General features: G+C 30.3%; 1 protein-coding gene across 1 annotated transcript; it reads right to left on the bottom strand.

Moving 5' to 3' along the window:
• Window positions 1-1,573: 1,573 nt before the first annotated feature.
• On the bottom strand, window positions 1,574-23,730 carry LOC113376494 (calponin homology domain-containing protein DDB_G0272472-like). The gene is made up of 10 exons (XM_026616440.1): window positions 23,506-23,730; window positions 11,128-11,241; window positions 10,934-11,050; window positions 10,682-10,793; window positions 10,293-10,460; window positions 10,147-10,215; window positions 9,890-10,052; window positions 7,305-7,718; window positions 4,714-4,972; window positions 1,574-1,778 (listed from the first exon to the last, which is right to left on the bottom strand). Exons 1-9 carry the CDS (start codon window positions 23,611-23,613, stop codon window positions 4,729-4,731), a joined length of 1,509 nt encoding a protein of 502 aa, XP_026472225.1. The 5' UTR covers window positions 23,614-23,730; the 3' UTR covers window positions 1,574-1,778; window positions 4,714-4,728.
• Between the last annotated feature and the right edge of the window lie 3,959 nt (window positions 23,731-27,689).

Below are 27,689 nucleotides of genomic sequence, written 5' to 3'. Positions count from 1 at the left end.
ATTAGGGAGGTATGGTCACCTTTATTTATAATAAAATAAATCTAAAGTGTAATCATTTATGTTCAACAAAAAATTCAGAGCCAAATTGAAGTAATAAAATAAAATAAAACAAACCCACATTTAATTCAATATCTTTTAAATCTATAAAAACATCTCTGCCCAATTCCTTATCTATGTTTCAGCCTTTAATACAAAAAAACGAAGTTGTAATACAACAGCAATAAAACAAAACTTTGTCGTCACATCAAATCAAAGGCAACATATGAGCATTTATGTATTTTATTATACACAAAATATAAATAAAGTATCTTACAAATAAGTAGAACATTAACAAGAGTTGGTAATAGTATAATCAAATAAAAACAAAAACTAGTGGAGTGTGTGGCATCGTGCCTTAAGGCAAATTGCTGGAACGTCCCGTACCGTAACGAAATGTACAAAGAATATTGAATGTTTTGAAATAGATTATTATAAATATTGTAACATTGTCTAATATTTATAAGAATTATATAAACTGAATTGCAAAGTTGAAATTATTTGTTTAAAGTATATTAGAACTTTAGTCAGAATTAATAATAAAATCTGAATTATTTTCGATATACAAAAAAAAATTGTTAAAAAAAATTGAAAAAAAAATTTGAAACAAAATTTTTTTTCAAAATCAATTATTTTGTTAAAAACAAGCAGAAAGTTCATCATTTAAATCGGACGCTTAGTTCTCTCAAAAACTGCCATTTTTTGCAAATTTAGCTCTGTATCTCTGAAACCGCTGAACCTGCCTTTGCCGAAAACTAATAACCACTTCTCCCAACCATCACTAATTGAATGTTTTTTTTAGATCATTTAAATCGGATGCTCTGTTCTCTCAAATATTCGATTTCTATTTTCTGAACTCGTAGCTCTTTATTTCCATAACTACTGGACCTGTCTTTGCCAAAAACTAATCAGCACATCTCCCTATCAATAGGAACCGAATGTTTTTTGAACCATTCAAATCGGTTGATCCGTGCGCCCGAAAACGTGGACAAAAAATTGTATCCATACATACACGCACACACATCCATTTTTTCTGAGGTATGCCAAAATGTTCAAAAAAAAACCTGAAAACGTCGAGAACTGCAAAAATTATCATTTTCGATTTTTGGACGATTACATGTAAGTTAATTAAACGGGAAGTTTATTAAAATGAATTTCACATTATTATGAAAAATACAAAGCAAGCATTTTCAATATTCATTTTTATGAGTTCTCGAAAAGGTTTGTGAATTATTGCATGTAAAAATACATTCGCAAGTGATAGAACTATGTTCATGAATAACACTTACATTAAACAGAATTAAATATTTTCTATTAAAAGTTTAATAAAAATTGCTTAAAATGCCTAAATAAGGAAAAATATGATCTTATATTTGAAATGTAACAAATGTAATATCACTATGATTCAATCAACACTACAAAATAGTTGTAGTGACACATGCTTACAGCAATAACAATATATTACATAAACATTTAAACAAAGATTTAAAAAGGTTGAAATTAATTGATTAATATTAAAAATGACTATATACAAAATTTTAAATATCTCTAAAATCGAGGTAGCATTGAGTACCTCGGAGGTGTCTTCCAAACAGCACTAGATCTTCGATTTAATTTGTCTTTGCTAATTCCTGGGAATATAACTCTCAAATCCGGTGTGGTCGCTTTCACATTAAACAACAGATCTACTAATTTTGTTGACGTTCTTGCTTGATTTATAATTGCAGCTTGCCGTGCTTCAGCTGAAAAAATATAAATTTTTAATATGAAGATAAATATAATTACACTGTGGGAGTCGTAATGATTATGACAATATATTAAATTAGAAACTCCCAACAATAAAAAAAAATATAAATTTATTAACTGTAAAAATATTTCGATGTCAAAAATATACATGACATGTCCCATTGTTTTTTACAAATAAAAACCAGCCTGCTTGATATCGCCACACACTCCCTGCCCAGTGTTGATCTCACAGTTTAAAAAAAAAAAACACAGGGAAACACGTTATAAAAATGTGGTGGGAAAGCAGATTATAGCAGACCAGTGTTGTAATACTGGTTAATTACAAATTTCCATGTTTCGTCAGCAGATCCACCGTTTGTGGTGATTCGACCTGCCATCAACTCCATATTCTGCATAAGGTTCTGATTAAACTGCATAAGGTTCTGAAAAACATGTGGAAAATTTCCTGTACCTCGATGTCGGTGAACTTCTAAGATTCCGCCTCCATCTAATTGGTATTAGTTATATCAGAATTACTTAATGTTTAGAATGCATAATTTATGGGTACAGTTTCCATTTCTGCAAGCGTTGCATTCGTATCTGATGAGTTCCGATCAGAGAAAGAAGTTGGCTCTTTATCCAAATCAGGATCATTGGTTTCTTTGACATAAGAGTCCAGAATTGTGAAATCCAATAAATTATATCAAATTTTGTTTTGACTCGTCGTTGACACCGATAATGGGAGGTAGCATTATAAGACGATTTGTTGAGTTAACAGAGAAAGAGAGGTTGAATTGCATTCCAATGAAAAGTTCAGGCTCCAAATTATTTTTTCTGTCAGCAATAAACACTGAGGTCTGGGTATACCAAATGAGTAACCTCGGAAGTCTGATCCAGATAGTAAGTGCGTTAACTATGATGGATTGGACTGGACATACCTTATAGGTCGTCACTGAAGACCAGTGATTATGGTGCTGCGTCAAAATCAATTTTTCTTAAATCTTCGAAAAATAAAACTCCTTTATCTTCATCTCCATCGTCGTGAGTCACCAATGTGGGAGTCGTAATGATTATGACAATATATTAAATTAGAAACTCCCAACAATAAAAAAAAATATAAATTTATTAACTGTAAAAATATTTCGATATCAAAAATATACATGACATGTCCCATTGTTTTTTACAAATAAAAACCAGCCTGCTTGATATCGCCACAACACTAGCAAATCCGACGAACTCCGTTTCGCCACCAGATGGTTTCGTGAGAAAGATTAAGAAATTTGTTGTTTGTTTTATATTTGAAAAGGAAAACTTTGATTTTATTACACAACAGTAACGAATTTAATTTGATTACAAAAATGTATTGTTTTTTAGTTGGACTTCTCGAAGTAAATGACAGTGAATCCGCAAATTATCTGTTTCATTAAAGTGCTCTTTGGTAAACCACATTTTTTTGTTTTTTTGGTCTGACGTGAACACAAACAAAGCGGTTGGTTTTCCAACTCGTGAACAGGCAACATATAACTGCCCATGTGAAAAACAATGATTTTCTAATTAGACGTAGATTATTTAAATAATCTATTTGAAATTTATCCCGCAAACACTAAGCGATTGGCCTTGCAACTTGTTAATTGTCATTGCGAACTGAAAATTGCAATCGTTTGAAGTCAACCAAGCATAATTCTGATAATTCTCACTATGTCATTACTCGAATTTTTAATTACGGTGCGTGAAGTTCTAGCAATTTGCATTAAGGCACGATGCCATGCACCACTAATTTTCTCGGCTACAAACCTTGCGGAGCCCGAGACCTTTCCAACGAATGCAAAATTTTCGAAATCGGTTCGTGCGTCAGGAAGGAAAACCCGACTTATTTTTATATATATGTATATTACATATATTCTTTTTATAAAATAATAATCGAACAGTCAAAGTTAACAGAATTAACTACATTACTAAGCAATTATCAAGATTTTGAAAATTTGGGTAAATGCAAAAGTAATCAAAAGGTAATTTACGTTTGCTCCAATCAGGCCTCTGTTTATTATTCTTTGTTGGTTTTTCATCTTCGTCAGTGGAATAATCCGATTGAAGATTTTCAAAACCATCAGCCATACCTACTGCGGCAATGCTATAATCCAATACGCTTTCTTCTGGGTTCGGATGTACAAATGCAGCATCTGATTTCGCATTTGATTGAAGCTGTTGCTTAAAAAAAGTTGCTTAAATTTCAGATATTTTTGTTTCATTTCAATTTTTGCCACAACTGTTATTAACGATAACATCTAGTAACATTAGTAGATAATTTTGATTAAATTACAAAAGAAAATACAAGATAATTTTTCAACATGACGCCATCCATATTATGATAATGCAGTATAGGGTAAAAATTAACAACTCATAAGAAACTTATGAGTGCCTTAAGGCAATATTCTGGAACTTCCCATACCGTTATGAAAAGACGAAACATAAAATCTTATAAATTGGACGACTACGTTTATTTATGATTACATGAAAAGTAAATAAATAAAAATTAAGCGGAGTTACAGTAAAAAACCTTATATCATATTTCTAAGGATTATATAAAATAAATTGAAGAATGTTAAAATGATTTACAGTATTTATACACTGTAAATAAATTATTTACAGAATATAAATAGTCGCCCACGTAGTCGTGAGCTTTAAGATATTAGTTAGAATTAAAATTAGAATCCGAATAATTTTCGATATTTACAAATTTACCTTCCTCAAAACATAATACAAGTTTTCATTTTCGAATTCTAAAATGAATTTACTAAAATTTACTTTATGTAATTCAGTTGGTAAGATCAAAGGAAATTTTTGTTTTCAGTGTTTGGACGCGCTACTGATAAAACCCTCTGAGACAGTTGGGGCGGTCATCAAAAAGTTAAAATTTCAAATGAAAGTAACAATGTCTGATTTTATGAATACCTCTAATTTTCTTTGCTATTCTTGTTTCTGTTTCAATTTTTCAAGCCTTGCTGCCTCTTCTGCTTTTCTTCGCATTTCAGCTTCCTGCGCTCTTTGCTGCGCTTGCAATTTTTTCAATCGCATTTCTTCCTTGGCCTTTTCTTCTCTCTCTTGTATCAATTTTTGTTTCCTTTCCTTTTTTTTAGCAATTTTTTCTTGTTTTTCTCTCTCTTGTTGTTCTCTTGATTGTTGAGCTAATCTTTCCTTCTCTAGACGTTTGCTGAAAAAATAATATATATATATATATATATATATATATATATATATATATATATATATATTCAATAGATAAGTCAATACCCAAAACACAACATTAGTAACTAAAACTTTATTAGAAAACGGATATCCCCTCACCCTCATCAATTCCATTACCAATAAAAGACTTTCCTATCATAAAAGTAACAATTATCAATCCATCTCCAAGTTATTCCAAGACAACAATATTAAACCAACTTTTCACAGCATGCCTTACATTGAAGGCTTATTTGATTATTTTGCCAAATTACTCAAAGAAGAAAATATTTTCATTTCAGGAACAGCTCTATATTCTTTTAAAGAAATGTTTTCAAAAATTAAATCCACCACCCCTCCTAAATTCAATACTAACATAGTTTATTCCATCCCTTGCAAAAATTGTCAAAAACAATACATTGGCCAAACATCACAGTACATTCATAAGAGAATGAGACAACATGAATTAAGCGTCACTCATCATAAAAGCCGAAATTTCCAAAGTACTCTTGTTCAGCATTCCATCGAAAACTCACATAATTTCACCTTTGAACCCAATATTTTATATAGAGAGGATTGTACTTTTAAAAGACTTTTTTCTGAAAGCAGTTTAATCTTTTTGAATTCGTCAAAAAGTGTTAATAAAAGATCAGATCACAATATCATTCATGACTCATATTTAAATTTTTTAAACCTGATTAAAAATAATTAATCCTAATAGTTTTTGAATATGTGTATATATATACATGTATATATGTTATAATATATGTACATCCATATATATGCTTATATGTATGTTTTTGGGTATACACTATACACATACACTTGCATATGTGTTCATGTGTATAATTGTGGATACATTAATATATAGATATGTGCATATGTATGTATGAGTATGTAGGTGTGCATATACATGTTCATGTATGTATGTATATATATATATATATATATATATATACATAATATTTCTCAACATTTACTAAAGCAATATTTTTCCTTTTTTCGTAAATTACCAAACAAGAGCCATAAAAAATCATTTTTGCCAAGAGTTCCGTGCTTTGTCCTTTACATCTGGCAGACAGAAATCCATATCAGTGTGTTTAAGTCTTGTGTAGTCGTAACATCTACAAATATCTTCCAAAAAAATCGAGTGTTTTTAACAAAAAAATATTAGTGATATGGATATATAAATTATTACAGGTAAATAATTTTTGCTTCTCAATTTTATATAAAACCTTTTTTAGTTAAGTCTTATTACTATCTATCCGGTACATAATCCATTCCTTTATAACAAAATTTTTTTCTAATTAATCTGTATTGACCATTGTTAATTAATGTTAATCAGTATTTTAAAAAACATTGTATTTGACAGAATAAACCTGATGATGGAACGTACCTAGTTCCGAAACGTCGTATTAAACATCTTCAAAAAACAAATTGTTTTTTATTATTGGATTTACTGTTCGGAAAAGAAACAATCAATATATATATATATATATATATATATATATATATATATATATATATAAAAGCGGGTCGATTGGTATGAGTCAAAAAAGTCGCTTTGGCATATATGATTTTCGGATTCTAGTGATCAAAATAAGATACTATGCTGAAGAAACCCCTAAGATAAATTCTGATGTCCTAAATAAAAGTTGCAATTTAAAAAACTCCATTTTGATCCATTTAGAGTGCCCCAATCGCGTCCAAATGTATGACCTTGAACCCACCGTCATCAGAATTCATTTTAGAGGTATGGTTTCTTCAGCAAAGTATCTTATTTGGATTCCTAAAATTCGAAAATCATATGTACCTAAGTGACCTTCAAATCGACCTTATATATATTACCAAAGCATAATATTAGGGCAAAACAGGAATAAAAAACAAATTTCTTTCAAAAAATTATTTTACATCCATACGTTTCGGCTATAATCCAAGCTTTCATTCAGTGGAAACTACAAATAAAATTCAAAAACTAAAAATGGAAATACAAATTATAAAGAAAAAGTACTCTAATTAGTTAATCTTACAGTGTTAAAACAGAAAACTCAATAATCCATGGTATCAGGATATGGTAATGCACTACACGATGTAATGTAACCTATGAATTGTACCTCTATGTTAAGTATTATTAAAAACGCGAAACATCATTTGATTACGAAAAATAGAACCGACCGATCTTTTCCAAAAACCAATCAGCACGATTGGTTTCAAATAATTCAGAATGACTTGGAAGCACCAAGAACACAAAGTAAGCAAACCGGATTTTCTGGTGAAAACAGACTTTAACTTCAGAAAGTTAATAATTTACACAAACTTACCGTTTCCGCTCTTCCTGTTTTTCTAGGAGCAACTGCTCCTTTTTCTTCAAAGCTTTCTCTTTCCTAGCCTGCTTCTTCAAAAAATCATCTTTGGCAGATGACTTCGACTTTTGTGCGGGCTGCAATACGAGCTTGGTATTCTTAACAATTTTGTGAGTCGTATTTTTTGATGAATTGAATTTCTTTGCAGAGAGAGTAGCTATCTTAGAGACACTTGCTACTTTTATGGTAGATGTTAATTTTTGAGCAGATTGTATTTTTGTTGGTTTTGTATTTAAAGCATCTATATTTGAATGTAGCTGTAAATTTTCCTTATTCATACGGGATTTGGTCCGAGTAACCCTAGCCGAGGGCATTTTTTGTTTAGAGGCAATAACTTTCTCCAAAGCATGGACTCTTGATTTCACTTGCGACCTAAAAACAAATCAGTTGCAGAACTATTAATAACATGGAATAAAATCTCCTCTAATGTTATCATCGGCGATCTGTATATGCAAAATAATGAGTAGACATTGTTAATAATATAATACATGAAAAAGAAAACAAACATGATTTGATATTAGTAGATAAACCCAGTGTAGAATCTACTAACAATAAGAAGAAATTTCCAGGTATATTAGGAATATCTATCCAGTGTGGCAAATGTAAACAAAAACTAGTTGATCATGATCAACTTAATCAATAAAAGTCGAGATTTAGATAAAATATTCAACAGTCTATTTCAAAAATAAAGTTTTCTCTTAACTAAAAACGAATCAATGCTATTTTCAATTGATATCTTTTAAAAAAACTTATGAAATCTGGAATTGTAACTACATATTATATTGCACTAATATGCGCTTGTATGTTCTAAAAGCGCGGTGAAATTGTTATAATTCAACAACTTTTCGTAGATCTATAATACTTTTCACCATAATATTTTATTACCATACTAATTGCACCATGTTAAACTTCATTGAAAACGTTTTTTTATAATATTTAGTTACGAAGAAACAACCCAACCGATCATTACCAAAAACTAATCAGCACGATCCCCAAAATAAAATTTTTCGAAAAATTATTTTTTTAGAAAGAACAGTTAACTATAAAGAAACGGCTTGGCCGAATGTCGCAAAATTTAATAAACGCGAGTCCTTTGACAATTACGTCGAATGGCTTTTAAATTTTTGTGATCGGTGCAGCCGTTTTGGCAAAATCATCGATCCTGAATTCTAGGATGCGGGTCAATTTTTGTCCAGAACACATACCGAGTTTGGCAACATTAAAGGTTTGTTTATGGTTTACGTCTACATCTCGTGTCACATCTAATTCGCTATTAATGGTTTATAAACATCCCACATAGCACGCGTCAAACCGCTGTATAATATATAAACAAACGAAACGATATATTTCTTTTTATTGTATATCCGTTTTAGGAATAGTTTATATTCAAATATTATTTGATTGCAAACAAAATACAATAATAAAGGGCAAGAAACATAGGTGCTCCAACAAACAATTTCAATTGTGACACACAATTATTAATTAGTTTAGATTAGATTGTTTGATTTTGCTGTTTGATCAGCCATAGTGTAGTAGTAAAAAATATATTTTTTATTTTAAATTTCATTTTTCATTCCATTGTCTTGTGGTGCCTATAGATTGTGTGTACTTAATGCGAATATTTAAAAAAAAAATTCATTACCAAAATATGACACAATACAATTCCAATTGCACTCCAATTTTATTTATATGTATAGATATATATTTGAATGAAAGTCATAGAATAGAACGATATTTAAATACTGTTTAATTTCATGTGAAATATTAATACATATGTCATGTGAATTATATGGACATGGTAAGTATCCGATATACTCCTTGAAAAACGAATGCATTTAAGGGGCACCGAAAAAGATAGAACAAAACTTCTGATTGGGATCATTTGTTATTTAAAAAAAATGGAGAGGTTGCTAAATGCAAAATGTGCGCAAGAAAATAAAGTGTACAGGGGTAAACTACAAGCGGCCTTTAAACTCACTTTAAAACAATACGAAGACTAAATTATAAAAAAGTGGATCTCCCCATAACGTCATAACAAGTGTTCATAAACAGCCTAAATTGCTGATAATAAATTATAATAAAAATAGAATTAATCTTTTTTTTTATTTGGCACCAGTATAAATTAACAAGCGATATTTAGATTTTAGTTCGAGACTGAAAACCCTTTATCAAAGCTTTTATCAAATTTTGGGTTCAACAGATTCAGAAGGAATTGAAATGTCAAGAAAAAAAGCAAATAGGATTTTCTGGCAAACACTAACATCTTCTTCTAGAAGTTAATGGAAATATAAAACTATTATAACTATAAAAAGTATTAAAGTTTTTAGTATGACAATATAAAAAATAATGAAAATGTTTTTGCTTTAAATTATAATCAAGTAGCTCATTTTTACTTAGTGATCATTATCAATATCACTATTTGCATTTTTTTTATTTGAATATATTAGTTCTCAATCTCTTGTGTTCACAATCAACTCCCACAACAAAAAATTGAATTAGAGCTCATCAACATAAAAAAATAATATGCAAAAAGGATTACACACCTGGGCTCAGGAGCGTTTACTACATCTTTTATATGCATTTTAACTTTTATATCTTCCAACGGAGGTGATAAATTAAATAATTCATTTGGACTTTCTGCTGCAATAACTTGAGTAGTAACAGCGTCTTGATGAACAGATAACCCAGAATCGTTTTTGGGTAATTCTAAATATATTAATGAAGAGGTTTATTAAAAAAAATTATTGTTATGTATTATAATAAGTCAGAATATATACCTTTATCCTCTTATATATCTTACCTGCTGCAATAACTTGAGTAGTAACAGCGTCTTGATAAACAGATAACCCAGAATCGTTTTTGGGTAATTCTAAATACATTAATGAAGAGGTTTATTAAAAAAATTATTGTTATGTATTATAAAATCAATTTAGTCAGAATATATACCTTTATCCTCATTTATTTCTTGATGATCATTTATGGTAATAGTTTCATTGACAATATTTTCTATTGCATGTGTTTGATCATTTGCTTGAGCTTCCTCTTCAACTTCTTCTTTAATACTCATAAGCACTGATAATTTTTTAGCTTTAATTTTTCGAATTTTTTTCCTACCTAAATAAAAAATAAATCAAATAGTTGAATACATTTCCAGAGACACCATCAGTTTTAGACTAAAATATTTTTATTAGATGATATTATTATTATACATGTTATTATCTAAATAAGGTATTTTTCCTACATCATAAAACTAAAAGTAAATATTTCTACTTTAGTCAGAATATTACTTAGTCAGATTAGAGCTTGTTAAAAAGCTATCACTATTTATATCCTACCTCTTTTTTCTATTGCAGGAGCACGCATAGCCTCTTCATCTTCATCAGATGAAATGACAGTATTCTCAGAATTCTCTGGTCTTTCATTATTTAAAATTTGAACTGAAATATCCTATAAGTGAACACAAAATGTTAAATTAGAGATAATTCATTGATAATTTAGAGAAAATTTGCATGCATAATTGATAACATTAAAGCTAAATTCAATCAATCAATCAATCAATCAAAAATGTGTGACTCTAGTCTACATACCTGTGTGATATTAGAACAACTTTCTAAAATTGATGTTTTATTATCAGGTGGGTCATAAATATTACCCGTTACATCTTTATCATCAGGTCTTCTAAGTTTCGTAATTTTTAGATGTGCCTTTGAATAAATATTACTTTTAATTTAACAAAATATAATATTTTGATAAAATATAAATAACACAAATTAACAATTACTTGAGTGGAAATTTTATTTGAAGCACTTTTGGCAACATTTCTTCTTGGTCGCCCTACGGTAGAAACATCCTCTGTTTGTGGTGGTTTACATGCTTCCAAATTTTTCATAAACTCCTGTAGAAAAGGAAATATTTAAGCATTATATATATTAATTGTTTAATATGAACAAAACAGCACTCAGATTTGTTTGATCAGACACACCATGCTCTCGAAACGTCTGTAATCATAAAATAAAGTTGTGTTAAACAAATCTGAGTGCTGTTTTGTTCATATTAAACAATTAATATTCGTTCCACTCATATCATAAATATATACTCCAGAACTAAAAATGGATCAATCGTTTTTCAACACAGTTTACAATAAATATGGTTCAGAAGCCGTATACCATTGCAGACAAATAACATCAACTTTCAATGCATTAGCGAAGACCACTAACAAAAGGAATTTCTTAATTAAATGCAAGCACGAAAATGTTTTACCTAATTTTATCACCAACAATTTAACATTCAAAAATAAAATTTACAATAACATACAAAAACTAAATAACAGTCTATTGATCCTTCAGAATAAAATTTTGAAATATGAAATTGCAGACAGTGCAAAAGAAATCAATCGATTAAATAATAATTTAATAATATCCAGGACTCATTAGAAGAATTAGAATTCGATAAATTTATTTTTCTAGAACAAAAGAAATACCAAAAACTTTTTGATCAGATAAAGAACAAACAATGCAACAAACTTAAGAAACTAATAGAGCTAAGAGACAAAGCACATCCGATTATCAATACAGGTTTAGATTGGAACAAATGGGTTATAAACAAAACGGATACTCATATACCAGATAATATAAAATATATATTGGCTCTAGGTCCAAAGTTTTCAATCCAACAAAAAAATTTAACATTCAATGATTCAATTAAAGTTATTAGCAGCCTAGAAGCCGGCCTTAAATTAATCAAAGATCCAGAAGGAAAAGAAATCGAACGGATAAGATTTATGTTAATGAAACAATTTACAACATTTCAAAAAACTCACAAAAACAAAGTACAGTGCAAGAATGATACATCTTACATCTACCGGGACATCATAGCTACAAAAAAATTTCTTCAAGATAACAAACAATTATTAGTGTGTAAGGCAGATAAAGGAAACATTTCAGTGGTTTTGTTAAAAGAGGAATATGATAAAGAAGCAAAGAAAATTCTCAGTGATGAATCTCTATATGAAGAATTGGCATCGGATCCGAACAACTATCACCATAGACAAGTTTTTAAATTTATAAATTTATTAGAGAAAAAGGGACATATCAATAATACCATATCATTAAAGTTAAAAGTACAACATCCTTTAACCCCAAAATTCTATTGCCTTCCAAAGATCCATAAACCTAATTGCCCATTTAGACCAATTGTTTCCTACATTGATTCGCCATACTACTTTTTAGCAAAATATTTTTCAGATATTTTAAAGAATGTCACCATAGATTCTCCATACCGTTTAAATAACTCTTTCCAGTTAATAGAACATATAAAACATAAAGTAATTCCTCCTGATTGTTCCTTTATGAGTCTGGACGTCATTAATTTATTTAATAATCTTCCGCATTATCTAATTATTACAGCTATAAAGAAAAGATGGATGCAAATAGTTGAATTCACATGTTTACCGATGGAAATTTTTATTTCAGGAATAGAATTACTTTTAAAAGCATCATATTTCACTTTTAATAAAAAATATTATACGATGAAGAGAGGTTGTCCAATGGGCAGTCCATTAAGTCCTGTTTTGGCGGATTTAGTATTACAATATTTGGAAAATCATGTCTTAAATTCTTCACCTTCCAAACCTATGGTTTATTTCAGATATGTCGATGACACATTAATATTACTTAATAAAAAAGATATAGATAATGTTTTCAACAAATTCAATGAGTACAATTCTTTTTTACGATTCACTCAGGAACTTGAAAATGATTCGACGTTACATTTTCTTGACGTAAAACTCATTAATAGAGGCGGTGTATGTTATACAGACTGGTACAGAAAAGATAGTTGGTCCGGGAGATACATTAATTTTAATTCGCATGTTCCTCTCAATATAAAAATTTCTACCATTCTAAATCTTGTAGATCACGCTATTTTATTATCTGATCCTCTGTTTTATGATACAAACATAAAATTAGTTAAAACGATCCTACTTGGCAATAATTTTCCATATAAGTTAATTTGTCCAATTATTAAAAATAGAGTCGCAAAATTACTTGAACCTTTTGATAAGAAACCGGAAGAGCCTGGCAAAACAAGTGTTCCTGAAAAAACTTTTTTTATTAATTTTCCATATCTTGACAATAATTTTAACCAATTATCAAAAGGACTTTTCAAAAAACACAATATTCGTATTACTTTTTCTTCATTAAAACAATTAAAATTTTTATATTCCAAAATTAAAGATGAAACTCCATTAACAAAAAAGAAAGATATAGTTTATAAAGTAAATTGTTTGGATTGTAATTGCTCTTATATTGGCCAGACCTGCCAGAACTTAGAAAAGAGACTCAGGCAACATGAATTACAATGTGAAAAAATAGATAACAAAAAATTTAAAAGTACACTTGTGGATCATGCTAATATCAACAACCATAAGTTTGATTTTGACAATCCCCAAATTTTATTCCATGAGAAAGACTTATTTAAACGGAGCATGGCAGAATCAATGTTAATAGTTCGGACTAACAATAGCATAAATCTAAGAACCGACACAAATATTTTACATGACACTTATATAAACATCATTAATAATCTATAAATTTTTTCATTTATCTTATTCTTTTCAATAAATCAATTTGTTTTTTTCATTTTTATCGATTTTTGTATGCGATAGCACTCCTTTTGTTTACATTATAATGATACCCATTCTGTCTTCATCTAGATAAGTACTTCAAATTTGTTTAGAATATTTCTGTAAGTGTTATATGTTTCTTTAGTACTGTGTCAAGCATTGCAAGGAATAGTTGGTGTTTTTTGTATATCAAAAATTAAAGAAATTTAAATAAATTATTAAAGAATGTGTAGTATATAAGTAACTGTTTTTGAAATTACACTGAAGATGAGACACACCATGGTCTCGAAACGTCTGTAATCATAAAATAAAGTTGTGTTAAACAAATCTGAGTGCTGTTTTGTTCATATTAAACAATTAATATTCGTTCCACTCATATCATAAAATTCTATATTATATATATATTATATATATCTATATATATTATATATATATTATATATATATATATATATATATTATTCTGTAATCATAAATATAATTTATTATTTATTGTTTTTATTAAAGCACTACGTGCTATTTGAAGGTTATCCGAAGTTCTTCCGGCCTTGCTGTTAGATTTTGGAATCACGTTTTGTATTCAATTATTTAGTATATAAGAAGTAGTTAAGATTTAGTTAAACAGTCAGAAATCAGGAGTCAAGTCAGAAGTCAGGACTCAAGTCAGGCTTACTGTTTACATACTTAAAAAAATGTAGTCTCTGATCATCGATAACCAAAAGGTTATCGAACAAATTATTTAATTGTAAAAATAGTAAACAATAAAATATCAAGATCAACCAACAACCAGTGTTTTATATTATCAACCGCTCAGCTCCAGCTACCAAACAACCTCCCATCATCACAGGAGTGATACAAACAACCCCACAATTACAATTCATGGTGGCTTAGCGGAAATTTTCCCTCGCAGTGCTGAAGAATTTTCATCTGGAGACATCGAGTTAAATAGCCTCCACAACTTGGTGAACCGGAGGACCATTCGCAGCACAACTTGGGGGATGGTGGCGCCTACCGAAGAGAACAATTTTGGAACAACAACAGAGACTACGACAGGATTGGACATTGACTCATCGGATTCACAATAAGCAAATTGGACAACATCACTCTCGAGATGGAACCCATTTCTTCAGGATTTATGCAAGATGTTGAGTATAGTGAGGCAATAAGAGAAATCAGAATCAAGGCAGCTGTTGAAAGTATACCTCAATTTGATGGTAATTCATATAATCTCTTTAGATATATAAGCATAGTAGATTCAATTTTAGAAGACGTTAATTTTGAAACATATGAAATAATATCTAAAATTGTTCTTAGTAGATTATATGGATCAGCATTTAATTGCATAAAGTGGTCTGATTATAAGTTATAGGAAGATATTAAACCAATTTTAATCAAAAAATTTAAAGATCCCAGATCAATTTCAGATTTACATTATGAACTAGCCACAGTGAAAAGAAGAAATGAGGAATCAACGGAAAAATTTGCTGAGAGAATTGATGATCTGCTAATGTTAATTTATATTGAATGTTATTTTTCGAAAAAGGAAACAATTTATGCCTCATATTGCGATTTAGCTCTAGCTGTTTTCATTGAAGGCCTCCAGTTGGAAATAAAAACTATTGTTAAAGGAGCCAAACCAAAAAATCTTGAGGATGCTAAGAATATTGCCATCAGAGAGGGAAAGTACTTAAATATCACCTATGGCAAACAATATAACCGCTACGTTGTGTGTAGATATTGCAGGAAAAGAGGACACCACATTTCAAAATGTGAAAAAATTCGCCAAAAATCAATATATGAAGAAAAAACTAGTTTCAGACAAAATGGAATTTATGAAGATATTAACCAAGGCGAACACAACGATAGCTACGATGCTTTGAACTATGAAAATACTATGATTTTTAAAAATACAAGAAAATATGACGGCATAGACAACACATTCAAATCTACTGAAGAAGAATCCGAAGAATACACAGTCGAAAATCTGACTCAAAACACTGAAACCGAAGAATTGACGACAATTGCTGCAGAAATATTAGATGAAGATGAAGATGAAGAAAATTTGAACATACAAATGGCTGAATTTGAAGAAATCCAAGATGCGGTTCCAGAAATGGAAGAAATATACAACAAACAAGAAGATATCAAAATAATTAATGAAGAAGAAATAAAAACTGCTTCCAATGAAACAAAAAAGAAAAAGAAGAAGAAGAAGCATATTAAAAGAAGTCGTATTAACGACAAAATTATAGAAAAAAATATACAAGAGGTCAAGGAGCACAAAATACATGTTATAAGAAAAATACCGCCACAATGGAAACTATCAAAAAATGATTTAGCAGCCACAATAGACGTGTTCAACGACAAGAATATAAATTTAATTAAAAATAAAGAATTTGCAAATTTACGAAGTCCGAGCAGCAAAAAGTTTGTATCGTCGTCAACTCATAGTAAGAAGACAAGCAAATTCAAATCTATGACATTACCCAGATTGCAAAAATTATATAATTATAAATACCGAAAGAAATACGAGGTCAACTGAAGTCAAGGCAATAGTAAGCAGAACAGCTCATATTGTTTAGTAAACATAAACATTATGCAGGTTATCAGGTTTCAAAGCAAATTCTCTCCAATTTTGATTAGTAAGCAAAATTTTGGGAGCATAGTAATTTTGAAACAATGATATTTATAGATATTTTTTTTATTTTGACTTAATTGTCTTTTTATTCAATTAATATTTTATTTCTTTTTTTTCTTTTTAATTTCTTTATCGTCTTTATGTTATTTTACCTTCAATAAATAATTTATTACATTTCAGTAATGTTTTTGCATAATCGAAGACCATTTATTGCAGTTGATTGCTGATTAAGTTAAATTTTATAGGTATAGATGCTATTAGGTCATATACATGGCAAAATAATAAACTGTAAGTAAAAAGTATATGTAATTTAATGCATTTTTTTTTTAAATTAATTCAAGTTATTATGAAATGTTTCAATGGTTTTCTTTTTAGAGTCTAATTGTTTGTAAACAAAATCTAACAGAAACTAGCTGTAAGTGGAATTCTGTCTTAAGGCAATTAAGGCATCGTGCCTTGAGGCAAATTGCTGGAACTTCCCGTACCAAAAATTATTATTTTTTTAAAAACAATTAACATTTTTGAAAAAAAATTACTTCGAAAAAATAAGATGTTTGAGAAACTATACATTGGACAAAAAATTACCTTGTTTGAAAAAAAAAATTTCATTTTATTTTTTTTTTTTAATTTTTTTTTTTTTTGAAAAATTTTTTTTTCTTTATTTTGACATATTTTGGAAGATCTAAACTGTTTTTCTAAGCAATCGTACTGCTTTAACTGCATAAAGACGAAATATCAAAGCGCGTAAGCGCCCCGTCGCCGTCTAACGCGTAAACATTGGTACAGAACCCATAGGAATGTAAACCAAATTTATACTTATTGTTAAAATCTCTATAAAATATCTGATAATTTGATGTGCATATGTCTAATGATCATTTTTGACCGCCAAATGTCATTTTTTTTTACTTTTTTCATTAGATCTCCGAAACCCCTAGACCTGCCTTTATGAAAATTTGATAGGTTCTTCACCTTGTCAATACAAGTAAAATGTTTTTTGAATTATTAAAATCGGACGCTCCGTTCTCTTAAAAACTGAGTTACCGTTTTGGGCACTTTTTGCCCCGTATCTTCGAAACGGCTAGACCTGCCTTCGCCAAAAACTAATCAGCACGTCTCCTTACCAATACGAATCGAATGTTCTTTGAATTATTCAAATCGGTTGATCGGTGTTCCCGAAATCGTCGACGAAAATTTGTATCCGCACATACATACACACACATACATACATACATACACACACACACACACACATACATCCATTTTTTCTAAGGTATGCCAAAATATTCAGAAACCTTTGAAACGTCGAGAAATGCAAAAATTTTCATTTTCGATTTTTTTGCGATTACTATAACTTGCCCTACGGGAAGTTAATAACACTTTTGAGGACAAAAGTTTTCTTAAGGGCGGAGGAAGAGATGGAACTCATTTTTTTCAATTTTTTTTCTTTTTAGTGTTTTTCGAGGACGAAAAACCTTTGAAGGGGGAGGTTATTCTGTAATCATAAATATAATTTATTATTTATTGTTTTTATTAAAGCACTACGTGCTATCTGAAGGTTATCCGAAGTTCTTCCGGCCTTGCTGTTAGATTTTGGAATCACGTTTTGTATTCAATTATTTAGTATATAAGAAGTAGTTAAGATTTAGTTAAACAGTCAGAAATCAGGAGTCAAGTCAGAAGTCAGGACTCAAGTCAGGCTTACTGTTTACATACTTAAAAAAATGTAGTCTCTGATCATCGATAACCAAAAGGTTATCGAACAAATTATTTAATTGTAAAAATAGTAAACAATAAAATATCAAGATCAACCAACAACCAGTGTTTTATATTATCAACCGCTCAGCTCCAGCTACCAAACAACCTCCCATCATCACAGGAGTGATACAAACAACCCCACAATTACAATTCAATATATATATATATATATATATATATATATATATATATATATATATATATACACTATATTTGAATCATAATCAAAAAACTAAATACAAATTTCAAATTTAAATTTTTTATCAAATGCACCTGAAAGATATAAAATGAATGTATTCCTTATATACCGAATTTATTTGAATCATTACAAAATAATTTAATACCGTTAAACATAATCACTTGCAACACACTGCATTATTTAAACTTTTTTTAATAAAAATAAAACGTTATTTATAAAAGATTCAGAAAAGTGTAACATATAATATACAAAATAAACTGCAGTGCATTGGATATACAAAACAAAGCTTAAAAAAACGAACCAGAAAAAATGAACTTGCATTTTATAAATGTAATACTTCGTCAAACTGTCATAACACATTTAGTTACTTCATTCACGAGTCCTCTTATAGCTGATTATTAGTGTTATTTGAGACTTTGAAGATTGAAAATGAAGTTTTAAAGTATATATAAACGGTAGTAATTGTGATTACATATATAGAGTGTTCTTGAGAATAAATTATAGAATTTTGAAGGTATACCGTACAGATTAAATGTGGTTCCTGTAGAATTTATGTTAAAAGTTTATGTGAATAATAATACAACCGTTTATGCAGAAGGATAAAAACAGACTGACTGATTATATATTCTTTAACTAATCACATGCATTACAAACATTATTAACAATCACTTGTTTTTACATAAAACAAAAGACAAACATATATACATAAACATAGTAGACACAGAGCGTTTAGTATTAAACTTCAACACCCCCACTATACTAAACAACTTGTGTACTCATACCTAACAGCTTTAAAAACTTCAAATGCTTATGTACACTTAAGCTCTTCGTGAATATATCAGCAAGCATATCATTTGTCTGCATATACTTTAGATCGATCACACCATCTGCAATTGCTTCCCTGATGAAATGATGTCTCACATCAATGTGTTTTGATCTTTTGTGGAAAACTGGATTGTATGAGAGTTTTTGCGCTGACTTGTTATCATTGTAAATACGTACACTCTCATCTACATCCGTTAACTCCATTAACAAATTTTTTAAGTATATCGCTTCTTTGGAAGCATCTGATATTGCCATGTACTCGGCTTCTGTACTTGACAATGCTACAGTTTTCTGTTTAGAGCGTTCCCAAGATATAATACTATTGGAGAATTTGAAACAGAAACCTGTGTATGATTTTCTATCAACGTTGTCACTTGCCCAGTCTGCATCAGTATATCCTACTAGATTCTCTGAATCCTTCCTAAATTTTAAGCCATACTTCTTAGTGCCCTGCAAATACTTTAGCACCCTCTTTGCACTTTTGAAGTGACTGCTATCATAGCAATTGTTAAATTGGCTAAGATAACTCAGACTATACGCAATATCAGGTCTTGTCATAACAACTAAATACATTAGACTTCCAATGAGTTGTTGATAGGGTAACTCCTGTTCAATTTTACCTGAAGACAATTTCAAATCACTTTCCATAGGTGTACCTGCTTGTTTGCAATCTTGCATATTGAATTTATTTAGTAGTTGATCTATATACCTCTCCTGATCCAATATTATACTACCATCTTTTTCATAATTGATCCTGATTCCTAAGCAACATTTGGCTTTACCTAAATCTTTGATTTTGAACTTTAAATTCAATTCGGTCTTCAATTTACTATTTTCAGCTATATCATTTGAAAAAACGAAAAAATCATCAACATACAATGCTATTACAGTCATAGTATTATTATTACCTTTTATAAACATGCATGGTTCATACTTAGATTTTCTGTAACCCAGCCCAAGTTAAACTGTCTCAACCTTTTGATACCAAACTCGAGACGATTGTTTCAAACCATATACAGCTTTGTTTAATTTCAATACTTTGCTACTGTTATCTCTATAGCCATCTGGTTTCTTCATATATACCAATTCTTTTAAATGTCCATTCAGAAAAGCTGTTGTGACGTCTAAATGCGTTATGCTTAATCCTAATCTTACTGATAAAGCCATTAATAATCTTAAGGTTGAATGCCTAACGACTGGAGAAAAAGTCTCATCATAATCTACACCATACTGTTGAGTGAAACCTCGAGCTACCAACCGAGCTCTATATAGTACTTGGTTTTCAGTATCTACTTTTCGTTTAAAAACCCACTTGCAGTCCACTATACTACAGTTTTCTGGCATATTCACTAACTTCCCAGGCCTTATTTTCCTCAAAAGATTTTAATTCTTCAGCTATAGCGTCCATCCAATATTGCTTGTCTGGTCTTGACATTGCTTCCTTAATTGTTTTTTGTTCTTCCATTGGAAAGTTGTTACACGCATATGTGACATAATCATCAAACGTTTTCTTCTTTCTTATTCTTTCAGACTTTCGTCTTTCTATAATATTTTGTTCATGATCACTGCCAGCATTTTGATCCTTTTCTTCAGTTACAGGCTGCATTTCATTAACCCCCACTGAAACACTGTTCTCTACTGGTTCTATTGGGTTCTTGCTAGGCACATCGTCAATAGTTTCCATTATAACTACATTTCTACTTGTGGAAATTTTATTTGTGACTGGATCAAATAATCTATATCCTTTAACGTTGTCTGCATATCCGATCAAAATTTTTCTAACAGATTTTCTGTCCCATTTTGATCTCTTCTGCTTCGGTACATGATCCATTACAACGCTTCCAAATATCTTAATGTGACTAACATCAGGCTTTTTCTTCCACCATAATTCAAAAGGTGTTTTTGTTAGATCACTTGTTACACTTCTGTTCTTCAAATACGCTGCTGTATTAACAGCCTCTGCCCAGAACTTCTTATCTAACTGACCATCAAATATTAGACATCTGGCCTTTTCTACCAATGTCCGATTTAGTCTTTCAGCAATCCTATTTTGTTCAGGTGTATATGGATTCGTTCTTTGATGAATAATACCATTTTCTTTCAAATACTCCTGAAATACTTTATTACAATATTCGCCACCGTTATTAGTTCTTAGTGTTTTAATTGGCATACCCTGTTGCTTTTCAACGACAGCCCTAAACTCTTTGAAGCAACGAAGAACTTCATCCTTTGACTTTAAAAAATAAACAAAACACATCTTTGAATAGTCATCTTGAAAACTCAAGAAATATCGCAAACCACCTATAGATAACTGTTCCATTGGACCGCAAACATCAGAGTGAACTAATTCCAGAACTTTTACTGCTCTTGAACCTTTGTGTTTGAATGGCAATCTAGTTTGCTTTCCTTCACAACAAACTATACAATTATTTATGTCTGATGTTGCCTTCTCGGATATGGTGAGTCCTTTCACCAAGCACAATTTACTCAATTTACACAAATCTGTTTTATTTATATGTCCTAACCGTCTATGCCATAAATTTCCTGACTTAGGATCTGTAACTAACAAACAATTAATATTATTTATCATGAGTTTATATACTCCACCTGTAAGTACCGCCACTGCAACCAAAGTGTTATTTTTATCATAAATTTTGCATTTATTATCATTGAATACAACCCTGTTACCCTTTCTGGTAAGAGCGCTAACAGATAATAAATTAGCTGACAATTGTGGCACATAATGAGCATCCTGTACTTCAACATCATAAGTTTGACCATAAACCTCTGTCCTAAGAGAAACACTGCCACAAGACACTACCTTCAATTGCATATTGTTAGCTGTCCTTACTTCCTGCACATCAGGTTTCTTGTTGTATTCTCTTAAACTGTTATTGTCATTCACAAGATGAATACTGGCTCCAGAATCAATATACCTATCTGTTTTGTTGTAACTACCAGTTGAAAAAACTCTGTTAAACTCATTTTTATCAGGCTCATTATTCACAGTATTGAAACGACATTTACTTTTATAATGGCCAAGTCGTTTGCATTTAAAACACCTAACTTCCTTTTTAGTATCAAAATTATTGGAGTTTGAATCTTGGCGCTGCTTATACCTGCCATTTTGTTTTGCTACAAAGGCGCTCTCATCATTATTAACTGCAACATCGTTGCCTATATCCAGCAGCTTTGTTTTTATTGTGTCCGTTGTAATGGCTATACCGGAATGCTCAATCGCCATAATCATCGGCGAAAACTTTTCCGGCAATCCTGCCAAGAGCAAAGAGCCTATCCACTCATCATCAATATTAAATCCTGTTCCCCTCAATCTCTGCCCTGTTTCTATTATTTGATTGACATATGAGCTCATGGATTCACAATTAATTAATCTAGTAGAAATTAATGTCCTTAAGAGATTAATCCTTCGAGTGAAACCTGAATCACTATACATCGCCTTTAATTTGGACCATAGCTGGGCTGAGGTTTTTGTTTCTTTTACATGTACATATAAACTTGTATCTAATGTTAATATCAATTTTGCTCTTGCCTTTTTATCCTTGATCACATCAATTTCTGCCTCGTGCTTTGGCTCTACAATGCATTCTGCTAAATCTTCTAAGATTAGAAAATTTTCTGCTGCAAACGCCCAATCGTCAAATGTTTCACGTCCTTTTAACTTCGGTACATTCACCAAGTATCCCGACGACATAATGATTAAAAAAACACTAAACTGTTATTCAATAAACTTTAAAAAAACATGGGATCTGGGCCCACAACCTGTAGAATTTATGTTAAAAGTTTATGTGAATAATAATACAACCGTTTATGCAGAAGGATAAAAACAGACTGACTGATTATATATTCTTTAACTAATCACATGCATTACAAACATTATTAACAATCACTTGTTTTTACATAAAACAAAAGACAAACATATATACATAAACATAGTAGACACAGAGCGTTTAGTATTAAACTTCAACAGTTCCAAGATATCCAGTGTATGTGGAAGTTGAATACTTCCCAGGAAGAAACTTTAATATACTCATCCTTATATTGAAATTTGTAAATGAGTGAATAATTAAAGACAATATCTATGAGTAATCAGTAGAACACACATTATGTTCGTCCACTAATTCTTGTATTATAGGTTGTATAAGTGACAGATACAGCTTCTGCTTTTTTAACAATTCTTGTTCGAATTTCTCTAAACTTACACCATCCATTTTGAAAAATGTTACATGAAACGAATAAAAACAACGAAAACCAAAAACTTAAATAGCCAAAATAAAATTAATGCTTTTTGCAAACGACAAATAACGATCACTGAAACTGACTCTAGTCAGGCCCTATTATCTCAGTACAAAATCCGCGTTCGCAAAGCGTAGTTCCAGTCACGACCGGTAGGCGCAAATTTGGCGCTAGTGAGCCGATGACAAGTTTGACAGGTTAGTAATTCACGAGCAATATGTACCAGAAATGTCAAAATTTTGTTTTGATTCTTATTGTGATTGTTGTGTTTACAAGTGTTTTATAATTGTTTATACGGTTTTATTTGTGATTCAAACAAAATCTATAACTCTTAAATGAAGAGGATATAAAGCAGTTGTTAAAGCAGTGTATATAATAAAAATTTAATCACAATACATTTTGGGAGCAAGCTAGGGCTCTTTTATAAGAAAGGCAAGGCTCCTCTAACTTTTCAGAATTGTATTAAACTTTGGAGGCTCTTAAATATATATGGAAAAGCATAAATAGACTAGACTTTACATTTTTAGGAACGCCACTGAGTTAATGAACGAAATCCAATTGCCGCGCAAGATGATAAAATAAGTTAATTTAATGCAGCAGTTTTTTGAATATTCAAGATAATATCAAGAGTCATTTAGCATGACTGGATTTATCGCAAAGAATGTGCTGAAAAGTGACAAATCTTACTTGGAATGATTATTAGTTAATAAAGTAATGCACAGACACTATAATTTAAACACCATGTTTTGTGTTCACAACATTATTGGTAGTGAATAATGAATTATTATCCACTTGAAGGCAGGAATCCTGTAATTCGTTAAACTTTTTATTTTTCCTTTTTTTTAAATAAATATGTTTGTTGCAACATATTGCTATTTACTTTGATATCTATTTTAATATATGTTGTTGTGCCCCATCCAGCGACGGAGCCAACAAAATGTAGGTTCTTCCTGCTGCTAAGTATCAAGCTGGTACCAGAATGTGAAATGGAATCAGTAAAACAGATGAAGACTTTTGATGTTGACGTTTATTTCATGATTCTTGTACACTTTTCATATAATTTGAACACTGAACTTAAATATAACTCCATTGATTACTTTATATTACTCAAAATGACTGAATTTTATTATAACTGGATTACAACTGAACTATATTGATCTTAACCCATACTGATCTTGACCCATACCCATACTGACTCAAACTGACTGTTTATTGCATCATCCAGAACCTTAAATACTCCTTATCGGTATGACGCATTCCTTTTCTAGAATGTTCAATATATGTGAGTCAGAAACTACGCTTTACTTGGTCGTCGGACACAGTTTGCGGTTTCAAAAGGAATTTTATCAACCCTTGCAAGGTTACTGCAAGCTTACAATGTAACTATGAGCAATACTAATTGCGTCGTTCATATTCTGGCCGTTATATAGTAATTTATAATATTATTCATAATTATTGTAAAGGGTGAATACCACTACAATGTATTATTGTTTGGTATGTTTTGTTATTGTATAACAATGTCAATATAAGACTATTGTAATGCAAAATTTAAATACAAATAAATTATTTTTAAAATTGACAATTTTCTTTTATTTCTAATTTTGGCGCTTTAATTTGAATGCATTTTGGAGCACGAGGCTGCCGAGCGACATGCGATTAAAGCGCCATCACCCAACATTGCGGTCGTGACTTTCCCTAGCTCTCTGAACGCAAATACCGCGAGAGAGAAACGTCTATAGTCAAATATTGACTGATGCCGGACCGTATTTATGTGTTTGGTCTGGGATGGATGTGTCCATAGACCTTATACAATTTCATGGACTGCTAGTCCCCATCCATTTCTCAAGTAAAAAAGTGTCAAAAGATGTTCTATGGTATGAGGGCATACGAGGGTAATTTCGCGGCCGAGATATGTCAAACTCGATCGCTTAAACGTCAAATGAAAGTCCGTGTATTCGAAATGTTGGCAAAATATTTATGATATACAATTTATGTTGAACTAATGAATGTAATGAACTATTTATTTATTAATTTATTTATTTTAGTTATACAAAGTGTTTAAGGGAAATTAGAAAAAAAATTAAAACAATATTTTACATATTATAAAATCCACTGAAAATAAGGACAGTTGGCTAGAGCTATTATGGGAAATTAGAAAGCAATAATGAAATATTTGTTTAAATGTAATATATTTATTATTGGTGTTTAAAAAGCACAATTTTCGTATGAAGGCGGAGTATATATTTATCAACTTTGCTTTTCTTTCTTTCTTCATGGTGCATTCTAATTGTTAAGTAAATTTTTGCGACAAAGTTGATAAGGTCATGATAATGCTGGACAAATTGCTGAAAATAACTTGATCTAAAAAAATGTGCAAGTCCCAAGTCATTCAACTTTCAGAGAATCATGCTTTCATATGAACTTTTGTACATTAAATTTAAAGAATTTTGAATTAGGCTTTCTATATATAAACATAAATTAAACATTTCTTCGGAAGGATATGAAAGATATCCTCGATTTTTTATATCGATCAATGTCGAATTTTCCGGAATACTTGCGAAGCATACAGAACAGCACAAAACAGGTTTTACTGCAATCAGGCACCTTACCTAACACATTTTAGAAGACATTTTACTTTTAACAATTTTACAACAGGTATATTTTTAATCCTCTTTTAGTTTAAAAACCCGAACCATCAAACATCACGTGAACCCAAGTAACTGTAAATTTAAGCGATCGGGTGCATTCGACTAATCTCGGTAAAGCTCGTGTTCGTATTTGACATATCTCGGCCGCAAAATTACCCTCGTTCGCCCTCATACCATGAACATCTTTTGACACTTTTTATGCGCTCAACTAGCAGTCCATGCATAGATAAAGAAGAGTATATAGATCGCTCTCTCGGCCATATTTCGTTGCCACATTCCTGTGTTAGTTGAAGCCCCCCGCTACAGATGGCACTAGTCGCCTGAACGGGTGCGTATAAAAAATACTATAGAAATGAACCAAAATTATATGGCCGTTTTAATTCAAAATTTAAAAAAAAATGAAAAAAAAAAATTTAAAAGCATTTATTTTTCACAAAAACATTCTACATTATATCTACATAGTTCTCTTTATAAACAATGCACACATAGCATAGAAATGTACATAAATATACACATTATCCACAATGTGTGTATATATATATATATATATATATATATTAACAAAGTCTAATAATCGGGCATAACATCAATAAAAAACATGAATTTCTTTCAAAAATTTATTTTAAATCCATACGTTTCGGCTATAATCCTAGCCTTCATTCAGTGGAAACTAAAAATAAAATTAAAAACTAAAACAATTGAATTGGAGTGGAAAGAAAAAAATAAAATAGTAATTAGTACTTACAATTAGTTGATCTTAGTGTTAAATTGGAAAATTTTAATAATCCATGGTATTAGGATATGGTAATGCACTACACTATGTATTATAAACATTAACTTGAAATTACACAATATTTTCACAAAATACTGATTTGAAAAATCACAAATAATAGTGTGTTTATTCGTAGACTGGTTGAAGATGTAATGGAGAAGTCATTTTTTAAAAAATATTTTTACCAAGATTCTGCACATGTGTGGAACGAATTGTAAAACCTTGCGCGAACGCTTTTATTGTTTTGTAAGAAATTTGGAAATGTTATCTAAATAGAAGAGATTTGTGTCGCACAGCGTGTTGAGTTCATTCCGTTTATTTATTGTCTTATTGTTTATAAATAGTTAAAAAGATCCCTCTATAATTCTTCGTTAAATAAGTTTTGTTCAATTGTAGTATAGTCGATTAGAAAAGTCCATATTGTGTTTTAAAGTGTATATATGGTCTGCAAGAACAGTTTTGAATTGTTTGGGGTTTTTTGAATTGTTTTTATGTTTGTTGTAACCGTTTATTGAGGTTCTGGCTAGTTTCTCTCCTATGTAAATTAAATTGCAGTCTAAACAATTTATTTTGATAGACGAGATTTCTGAGTCGTTCGATATTAAATGGGGTTTTTGTTTTTGTAAAAATA

Source organism: Ctenocephalides felis, unplaced genomic scaffold (genome assembly GCF_003426905.1).
Source record: "Ctenocephalides felis isolate EL2017-DRISC unplaced genomic scaffold, ASM342690v1 CF-g0.4_SCAFFOLD_00845, whole genome shotgun sequence".
In the NCBI taxonomy this organism is placed as follows: Eukaryota; Metazoa; Arthropoda; class Insecta; order Siphonaptera; family Pulicidae; genus Ctenocephalides; species Ctenocephalides felis.
This window is presented reverse-complemented; position numbering and strand designations above follow the sequence as displayed.

Coding starts and splice junctions, on each gene's coding strand:
- LOC113376494 (XM_026616440.1), bottom strand. CDS start 23,613: ATGGATGGTGTAAGTTTAGAGAAATTCGAACAAGAATTGTTAAAAAAG. Junction 11,242..23,505: donor AATTAGTGGACGAACATAAT/GTGTGTTCTACT, acceptor CCTTTTCTACAG/GAGTTTATGAAAAATTTGGA. Junction 10,461..10,681: donor TCCTGCAATAGAAAAAAGAG/GTAGGATATAAA, acceptor TTTTTTATTTAG/GTAGGAAAAAAATTCGAAAA.